Source organism: Cantharellus anzutake (assembly GCF_015039405.1).
Source record: "Cantharellus anzutake strain C23 chromosome Unknown EI90scaffold_24, whole genome shotgun sequence".
Classification (NCBI taxonomy): domain Eukaryota; kingdom Fungi; phylum Basidiomycota; class Agaricomycetes; order Cantharellales; family Hydnaceae; genus Cantharellus; species Cantharellus anzutake.
In genome coordinates, this window is record NW_024066974.1 from 716,241 (window position 1) to 726,350 (window position 10,110).

The window sequence follows — 10,110 nt, forward strand, 5'->3', positions numbered from 1 at the left end:
ATATGATGAATCAACACAAAGCCATTGTCCATCCTTAACAACCACAGCAGACTTTGAAACCCCATTTTGGAACACAAAAGGGCCCAGGCCAGAATAACAAGAATGACCCTCAAGTGTCTTGAGGTGGCTCCCATTGTGAGGGTCCCACAGCCTGATGGTATGGTCATCTGATACTGATGCCAGGAGGAATCCATCTGGGGAGAAGGCCACAGATCTCACCTGATCAGAATGGCCCTCAAGTGTCTTGAGGTGGCTCCCACTGTGAGGGTCCCACAGCCTGATGGTATGATCACTTGATGCTGATGCCAGGAGGAATCCATCTGGAGAGAAGGCCACAGATCTCACCCAATCAGAATGGCTCTCAAGTGTCTTGAGGTGGCCCCCACTGTGAGGGTCCCACAGCCCAATAGAATAGTCACTTGATGCTGATGCCAGGAGGGTTCCATCTGGGGAGAAGGCCACAGATGTCATGGAATGATAATGGTCCCCAAGTGTCTTGAGGTGACTCCCACTGTGAGGGTCCCACAGTCGGATGGTACCATCATCTGATGCTGATGCCAGGAGGAATCCATCTGGGGAGAAGGCCACAGATCCCACCCGATCAGAATGGCCCCCAAGTGTCTTGAGGTGGCTCCCACTGTGAGGGTCCCACAGCCTGATGGTATGATCATCTGATGCTGATGCCAGGAAGGATCCATCTGGGGAGAAGGCCACAGAGCTCACCCAACCAGAATGGCTCTCAAGTGTCTTGAGGTGGCTCCCACCATGGGGGTCCCACAGCCTGATGGTATGGTCACTTGATGTTGATGCCAGGAGGAAAACATCTGGGGCAAAGGCCACAGATCTCACCCAACCAGAATGGCTCTCAAGTGTCTTGAGGTGGCTCCCACTGTAAGGGTCCCACAGCCTGATGGTACAATCACCTGATGTTGATGCCAGGAATCCATCTGGGGAGAAGGCCACAGATGTCACACAATGAGAATGGCCCTCAAGTGTCTTGAGGTGGCTCCCACTGTGAGGGTTCCACAGCCTGATGGTATGATCACTTGATGCTGATGCCAGGAAGAATCCATCTGGGGAGAAGGCTACAGATCTCACCCAACCAGAATGGCCCTCAAGTGTCTTGAGGTGGCTCCCACTGTGAGGGTCCCACAGCCTGATGGAATGATCATCTGATGCTGATGCCAGGAAGAATCCATCTGGAGAGAAGGCCACGGATGTCAGACAATGAGAATGGCCCTCAAGTGTCTTGAGGTGGCTCCCACTGTGAGGGTCCCACAGCCTGATGGTATGATCATCTGATGCTGATGCCAGGAGGATCCCATCTGGAGAGAAGGCCACAGACCTCACACAACAAGAATGGCCCTCAAGTGTCTTGAGATGCCTCCCACTGTGAGGGTCCCACAGCCTGATGGTACAATCACGTGATGCTGATGCCAGGAATCCATCTGGAGAGAAGGCCACAGATCTCATGCAATCAGAATGGCCCTCAAGTGTTTTGAGGTGGCTCCCATTGTGAGGATCCCACAGCCTAACGGTATAATCATCTGATGCTGATGCCAGGAGGTATCCATCTAGGGAGAAAGCCACAGAACCCACTCGGTCAGTGTGACCAATTAGAGTGGCAAGATGGGAAGGCCATTCTACCCTATGCCCAACATGAACAGTCACACTTGGACTAGGCACTTGTTGGAAGCCCTCTAACAGCTGGCTGTTGGTGGGAAGGGTTGGTAAGACAGACTGGCTGATGTGTGCTGAACTAGCTTCAATGATTTGTGCATTGGTCAAAATCATCTGGAAGGCTTCATGTAACACAGGGGCAATGTGTGCCAGGTGTGCTGTAGCCCTCTAGTTTGAGTCAGTATTATAATTAGGCAAAGAGTTAGATAACTAACCATCCAGGGAAGAATGTTGCGTAAATCTCTGGCAGCATCACCCACACAACCAATCATTCCCATCACCCCAATCCACCGCAGCAAAAGGCCCTTCCTACCACTCCCCCTACACCAGTGAACTTCTCCAGTGCATCTCTAACTTTGTAATCTGCAATCTCAATCCGAAGCTTTCCTAGATGGAAGGTCCAAAAGCAGCATGCATATTGCACTTCTTCCCCCACCAGTGAAGTGAGCTTCACACCCAAATCCTTCACACCCACATTGAGTGAGTAACATGGCACAATTTCATCTACAGCAGGAACAAGCCCAGCAATGAGAAGGTTCAGGCAGCGGAGAGCCATCCACCTCTCATGCTTCACAACATCAACTCTGAGCTGGGAGTCCTTGCACCGTTGTAAAATAAAATCAGGGAAGGAAGGATGGTAGACCTCAACTCTGCCTTCTGGCTGTGGAGGAAGCGGTATGATTGATTGGATGCGGGTAAGCATTGATGTGGAATTGGGAGCCATTGCAAAAGTGCCAAGTGCTTTTAGGGGTAATGGATTGTTGAGCAGAACAATGGTATGTAGAATATGGTAGAACTGGTCACGCATGCCAGGTCGAATTTTGGCAATGCAAGCAGACAAAACCGTTTCATACAGCTTGTCAAGTTCAGCATAAGGATCCACATCAACTCCATCAAAGTCATCTTTCAAGAGGGAGTCCAGTTGATACATTGGATCCTGAGCATCATCATCACCTATGAATTTGATAGCAGTAGCAGCCCAGATGAAGAGGTGGCCAGCTCTCCCTGCAAGGGCTAAAACCATGTCAGTTGTTGGCCATGGTTCTCGAACAGCATCTTTGAACCGTTCGCAAATGGACTTGAGTTCATGCTGAAGATATGACTCAATGTCCTGCGAAGCAATGTCCTTATCGACTTCATGAATCACAATCTTGTCCACATTCACCGCTCGGTTCAGATCCCCAATGAGGTGGGATTCTGGCCTGCTTGTCATGAGTATGCAGAGACCAGGGATGTCAGCACAGCCGAGAACAAGGCAGCGAAGTAATTCTTTCACTCCATCCACATCATCTCGCTTGCATTCATCCAGGGCATCAATTACAAGGACAAGAGGCTCGGATAGGTTGAGGCCTCGAAGGGGTGCAAAGAGGAGTGAGGAGTATTGGGTGGAAGGTGAAGCATAGGGAAGATTCTCATCCTTCTTCATTGCCTCCGCGACAGCAGCACCGAATGCAGGAAGTTTCTTAGCAAAGTTTCGCACGATTGTTCCAAGGAAGAACTTCGCATGAGATAATTCGGCATCCTGACGGACAAAGAAGAAGCTAGAACCGAGAAGGCCGTGCTCCTCGGTGTACTCCGCAATGGTGCGCGCGATAGTCGACTTGCCGATCCCCGCTAGACCATTAATCCAGAATACTGGTTTCCCTGTATCGCTAGCCGGTCGTTTCAGCCACTGCTTGATATGATCAAGAATTTGGGCCCGTGTCCCAGGGAAACAGTTAGATGGGGCACCAGGGCGGTTGGTGTCATAGCCAGCACCGAGAACATGGGGAAGTTTGTTGAGATAGGACTCAAGCTGCTTTGCCTCCAAGTTTTCGTCGTGTGTCTGTACTCGGAAACAGTCAGAAAGGATGATTTCCATGGCCACAAACAGAAATTACCCTAAGGTGGTCAGGAAGTCGCTAACGGATTGGTCAGCCTAGGAGCTTGAGAGATCTGATGCAAACTGCGCCGTACCTCAATCTGTGTAAGGATAGTTTCCATTCTTAAATTGCCTTGGACTGCTTGCAAAGCCTAGGTCCACGTAATTAGTTTTAAATGCATAATTTAGGTGAGTACCAACTTGAAAGGCGATCACAGCATTACGTATCTCCTCCCCAGCCAGACGAACAGCCCCTTCGATTTCGTCGCGATTCACCCATAGGGACGCAGAGTTCTGGTCGAGAAACAAATGCAATGGTGCAATAACTGCATTAAGCCGGCTGAATGAAACGGTCAGATTAGCCCGACTCCGATAGGCAACCAGAGATGTATACACACGCCGACAAAGCACCGACCGCCTCAGCCACCTCGGAAGGAATAGGATCCTTAGGGCCATAGCGTTTGAGAGGCTCAGATATTGAATCTTTAAAGAATTCAATATTCTTCTGAAGCTGACGAATCGCATCGGTATTCGCTCCCACTTTCTATAAGAGTTTGAACATGATGTCCCCACTAGCGCTTATGACAGAGCACACCTCTAATTGGCTAACTACTTCAAGGAAGCCACTGATCGCGCCTTTGAGGCCGGGAACAGGAACACTGTCCAGAGTCGCCTGCGCAATGGACAGCACGCTCTTAACACCATTCCAAATGGTACCAACACCTGTGGCGCCTTTAGTGTCACCCTCGGTGTTTCCCTTGACATCGTCCTCGATGTTTCCTTTGAGAGTTCGTTCATCGTCTCCCTTGGGGTTGACTCTGGTGTCGTCGCTGGGGTCGGCCGACGACGACGGCAAGGGTGTGGAAGAAGGCACCCTCGATGCTTGTTTGGTGTTTCCCTCAATGCTTCCCTTGACGCTCCCTTTGGTATGTTCCTCGATATCTCCTCTAGTGTTGCCGGACGAGGATGGCAAGGGAGAAGGCACCCTTGATGCTTGGCCACTTTGCGATGAAGTGTCTTTCTTCGGGAATATCTCCCTGAATTTCCCCTTGACTTTCCCCTTGATTTCTTGAGCGCGCTTCATGTCGGATAGGTTGTGATGAGGATCGAGCAAGATTCCAGAGTTCAACACGGTGTCAGAGTGACTTTGGACAGTATGAATACCACAGCCCTGCAGCCGACTAATTAGGAAGTTCCTCACGGAATAAGCGCCGTTCTTGCAGTGGGTGTGAGCCCAAGTACAGATACTCGATAAGGTCCGACGAGCAATGATGGAGAGACTGCGGACAAACTGTTCATCACCTGCGAGGCTCTGAGGACTGCAGGCCCGCGGTGGCCCCGTATTGATCAACTGACTTCACGTAGGAGGACCGTTCCCCACTACCTAGATAGGTCTATCGCTTGGGCTCCCGTCGCTGTACAGGAAGACAACATGCAGTTTGCCTTCTTTTTGATTTATAATCTTTAGTTTTTTTCCTTCCCTGCGAACGGGACACAGCGTGCGAAGCGGAAACTAGCGCACTTGTCAAGTACAAGTCAGCTTATCAGTCCATACCTACACACTTAATCCAACCACTTGTGCATCGGTCCAACCTCAACCCACATCCATCTCTGCCAGATGCCTCGGATTTACCTAAATTCGGATTCGAATGGAACCAACACGTTTGAAGCTCGTTTTCCTGGTCCAGGCACACATTCATATTGGAATGGAGGCATCGTGCCTTTGTGATTCATCAATCATGACGACTGTTCCTAGCCTCATCCGCCTCATCCACCCCTATTGACGCGATCCTCGGAGAATAGAGATCAGATCATTATCACACTCGATTCGTTGTATGTCTGTCTCTGTTCTCCAATCCATATACAATCGCCTAAGTCGTCCCGTCCTCACTCCCACTCGCACCTACAACAAGTTGCCTATAATTCCTATAATTCACTTCTTCCCTATCTTCAGCGTTCATCCAGCACACACGCACACACACACTCACAAAGGACACGTCCCCACGCCCGTCGAACCTCTTCAACACACTCCCTTTAACCCTCACCTTCCCTCCCGAAATGGGAACGACCCTAGTGTCCCGCCTAAGTGGGAAGGTAGAGGCTCGAGATTGTGAATACTGGAGAGAGATCATCATTGTGAATGCATCGAGCGCTGACGTTCATCGCTGATTTCTTGAGGGTGAGTTTTTCGTCAACTTTGAGCTCGAAGTAATCTGTATTTTGGCGTCCCAATGTCCAGTCGACTATTCACATTTTATCATCACCTCCGTATAGTCCTCAAACTCGTCCTTTCATTTCCCAATTCGGGGACTGACGCTGGTCCCTTTGATATGACGGATGCCACATTTTTCCAACGTTCGAGAATTCGATCGATCCCCAGATTTGAAACGTTAATTGAGTTGGGAGTAAGAGATAAGGTCATTGGAGAGTCTGGGCCTAGGGTGAGCAAAATAAAAAAAGCTGGTACTCATCTCGCTCAAAGCTTTCTGAGATCCACACTTAATTTCGCACTCCAAAGCCATGATGCCAAGTAGATCTTCTCGCGCCTGTAGAACTTCTACCTCCACGAAACTAGGGTGCTACCTCGAAGCGCGATTGTGGTGCGATATATCCTACTTTTCCAACCAATTGATTCACAAACGATGGTGCTTATGTAAACGCGACGAGCGATGTTTATGACAGAGGTCCTATGGTTCACCTGAATGGGTTGAACCCTTTTAAATATAAGGCTATGGCGCGTAAGTATCTCAGACTCGTGGTAGAAGTCTTAATTTGCATGTACCTATGGTGCGTAAGTATCTGCACCAACAGTTAGACAGTTTTTGTAAAGAATAATAAAATCAATCTCACCTCAGACTCGTAGTAGAAGTCTGAGGGAGGGGGAGACCAGAAAGCTCCCTTCTTATACGCGAGCTACATGACACAGTGGGAAGTAAATCATGGTAAAAAACATCGGGAAACCCAGGTGAAAATCGGAGTATCTTACGGTGGAATACCCTAGCAGAATACCTGAGGCCCCAGGGAAAATACCTGGAAGGTGCACATGCCCCTTAGTAAATTTGACCGAATACCTGGGTTCCCCAGATGTGATCGGTTGTGTCATATCCATCCCTGGCCATCGACTTCCAATCCCTCTGATCCCTCTGGTCTACCTCCGCTCCTTCTTCACTAACCTCGGAGCTCCCATATTCCGCAATCCCCTCGGTACCCCTTGATGGTCACCACCCCCTCCTTTCAATTTATTACCTACACCTCCCTAAGTACCGAGCCCCAAAGGCTTCCAGACAGCTCTGACGTCCGCTAGCGCACCCCCGCCTCCGCTGGGCAATACACTCGCTTGCCCTGCAAAGCCCACCTTCAGGCCCATCCCTCCTTTCCGTTTCTGGGTGATCGCCTACCTTTCCGTTAACCCCGTAACCCGACTTGTCAGTAATATTCAATCGGCTAATGTCTAACCCTGTTAGCTCCGCTCCGCTCGGCTCTGCCATTTGTGGACCTGCCCTCGTTGTAACTATATATATACTCAACCTGTACATAGGTTACACCTCAGTAATAAAATCGACTAGAGTTTACCCCCCTTCAGTTCTGGTTGCCAGTTTAGTAAGTTAGGGCATGGACATGTTACTTGGCACAGCACTCCTGGCATAAGTCACTGAGGCTGAAGCCCCCCGCCATGGAGACACTCCTTCGTCTCAACCTGGTCTCTGACAGGTTGATGATTTACTTGTGGTCCCAAGGTATTGTACTAAGGATGTACTAGGTGTTGTTGCATGTTCTTTTCTGAGTAATTTATGATGGGATACCCAAGTACTGACCCATGTTTTGTACTTTGTGTTGGAATTTGTACATGTGGTCTCAGGAACCTTAATGCATAAAATATGGACATTCTGGGAGTTGAACTGCAGAGCCCTGCATAGGTACCTAGAGTGTGTTACCATTACACTAAATGCCTGCATTAGGCAGAGGTGGTTTCTAACACACCCCCTTCACATTGGATTGAGCCTGTGATCCACATGTGACCCTAACCACCAGGCTTCCAACAGCCCGTGAGCTGTCACCCCCTGAATTCATATTCAGGCCGGACTTACTGCTAATCTCCTACATGTCCACATCATGTGGTCTGAAGCAGCCGGATTTGGGTCCTTAGTGCTCTGAGCTACACCCCCTGAAACTTTGTCAGGCCAGCTAATTTAATGCTTGACTTCACGTGCCCATCTCACATGGCAGCAACCCTTAATGCATAAAATATGGACATTCTGGGAGTCGAACCGCAGAGCCCTGCATAGGTACCTAGAGTGTGTTATCATTACACTAAATGCCCGCATTAGGTGGAGGTGGTTTCTAACACTTTGGGGCAGAGCAGTGGTTTACTTATGTGAACTGCCATATCATACTGTGTGGCCCTTAGTTCCTTACTTTGGACAAACATTGTACTGGGGTACAATAGATGAATTATTTATTTATTTATTTCTGAATACTACTGTGGGACTGGTGATACAGCATAACACTAGTAGTGCAAAGTTTGTTTCAGGTAATGACACACCATAGTCTCTGGCAAAGCATCCAAGAAATGAATGAGTAGAGGAAGCAAGCAACATGAGGGTGAGGATATGAGTGTTGATGGGAGATCAATGAGTTGCACGAAAAGGAGTAATTCATGTTCACATATTCACAGCACCTGCATGTGTGTGGCTGCTGCAGATCCTTGTTATGACATGGGCTAGGAATGGGATGAGATTATACTTGAGCTTCATCCAATAGTTTTTTGTTGAGGAATGGTGGGTCTTTGTCAGGGCACACACCTGCCTGACCCAGCTCCACCCGCCCTGACCCGGTATCCTGCTCACCTCTACCCCCCACCCTCCATCATGTTTCCTCAACTCCTGTTCTTCTTTCTATCCTTTTGTTCTTTTATTCCTTCGTTCTTTCTTCTATCTTTATCTAACGGACTGTCAAAAACCCGGGTTGTGGAAGAGGGGGTAAATGCGTGAGTCCGAATGCAGGCGGGGCTCAACTAGAGGGGGGTCCGAGGGCTCTGGTAGTGAACCGAAGCTTCTCAGGGAGCCCGGTTCTGCTGTATGGTACAAGAGGCTCTAAGAAGGACGCGGCCTCAGCGACTTGGAGGGAGCGCTGTGCCTCCGTTACGTCTCAGTTAGTCCTTGTATTTCTTATGTCTGAGGTGTCTTGTAGAACGGGAGCGGGATTCACTCAGAGGGACTTTGGGTGGCATTTTAGTCGAGATTAGAACTAAGGAACTACAGGTTCTAATCTACGGGTATTTATAAAGGAGAATGGGGAGGATGGGGAGGACTTTAGTCAAAGTCCGAAATGACAATTGGGACAACACCGAAAGGTACCGAATGATACCGAGAGGTCCCGAATGATATCTAAAATGGGGAACCGAGGTGTCGGGCCAAGGAGGGCAGAGTTGGAGGCCGGAAAATGAATGGGGAAGACAAATGGGTAAAGGGGGTTAGCTGACTGGATGGTAGTAAAAGGGTAGTCATGCTAAGAATGGAAGGTGACTAATAAATGATAACGTGAGGGAGATCACCGAAGGATGCGGGTAGCTCCGAAAGCGGAGTTGCATATCCGAAGGATGTTAGGTGACTCAAATAAATGAAATGGGTGGAGGAAGGGTTTAAGGGCATGTCACGGGATATCAGAGGTCCGTTGGAATATCGGAGCAGATCCAGGGTCTCCGAATGTTCCGACTTGGGACCGAGGTTCCGGGATGGGAGTGGCCAAGGTTCGGTGTACCGCTACCAGACCGGAGCTGAGACAGTCGGGAGGGAAGGTGACTTGGAGAGTGGGGAGGCATGGTGTAGGGGATGGTGAAGTTGTTAGGAAGGTGTGGTATGGTGGGAGTGCGCGGGGTCGGGATTCCGGGATATGACACGGACGACCTTTCCTCATACCTATGTATTATTGACCCGCCCATGATGTGTGCATGACACACCCAGCCCCAGACGACCCGGACGGCCTTGTGGTGCAACCCAGCATGCGTGCGTGCAGCACATGCCCTCGGGATCCCCCATGGGGACACCTGGATGACTGCGGCTGTATGCAGGGTGATGTGGAAAACCTCATGTGACCCAAGCTGCATGTACATAAAGGTACCTGGGGTGGGAACCGAAGAAGTAACCTTCTTCTCACAGTTCCCACTTCAGGTAAGTAGCATAGCCCCCCCTTTTAATAACAACTCACAGTTCCCACTTCAGTCTGAGTGGCCAGGGACCCTCATCCTGGACCGGGCTTGCCAGTATGCATGCCCACTCCACACCCTGCAACGGCCTCAGTGCCGGGCATTACCCTCGGGCCGCCTCGACCCCGGACGTGTCCCTGACAGTCTTGAGATCAACATGAAGTAGAGGCTGCAGTTGCCAGGCCATTTTCACTTTCCCATGGTCAATGGTGAGGAAATTTGTATCCGGTGCGACTACTGGACTTATCTGGAGCTCCAAATTCTTATGACGTAAACCAGCATGACTGGACAAATGACATAAAATGGACAAGCCTGGTATCGAACCCAGGACTTCTAGCATGCATCCATACACTACTCGCCCATT

General features: G+C 49.7%; 1 protein-coding gene across 1 annotated transcript; it reads left to right on the forward strand.

Moving 5' to 3' along the window:
* Positions 1-4,044: 4,044 nt before the first annotated feature.
* Positions 4,045-4,916, forward strand: EI90DRAFT_3058663 (uncharacterized protein; the record flags this gene model as incomplete). The annotated part of the gene is made up of 4 exons (XM_039060383.1): positions 4,045-4,085; positions 4,137-4,685; positions 4,709-4,711; positions 4,745-4,916. A coding segment is annotated over exon 2 (287 nt), but the record flags the coding sequence as incomplete, so codon positions are not given.
* Between the last annotated feature and the right edge of the window lie 5,194 nt (positions 4,917-10,110).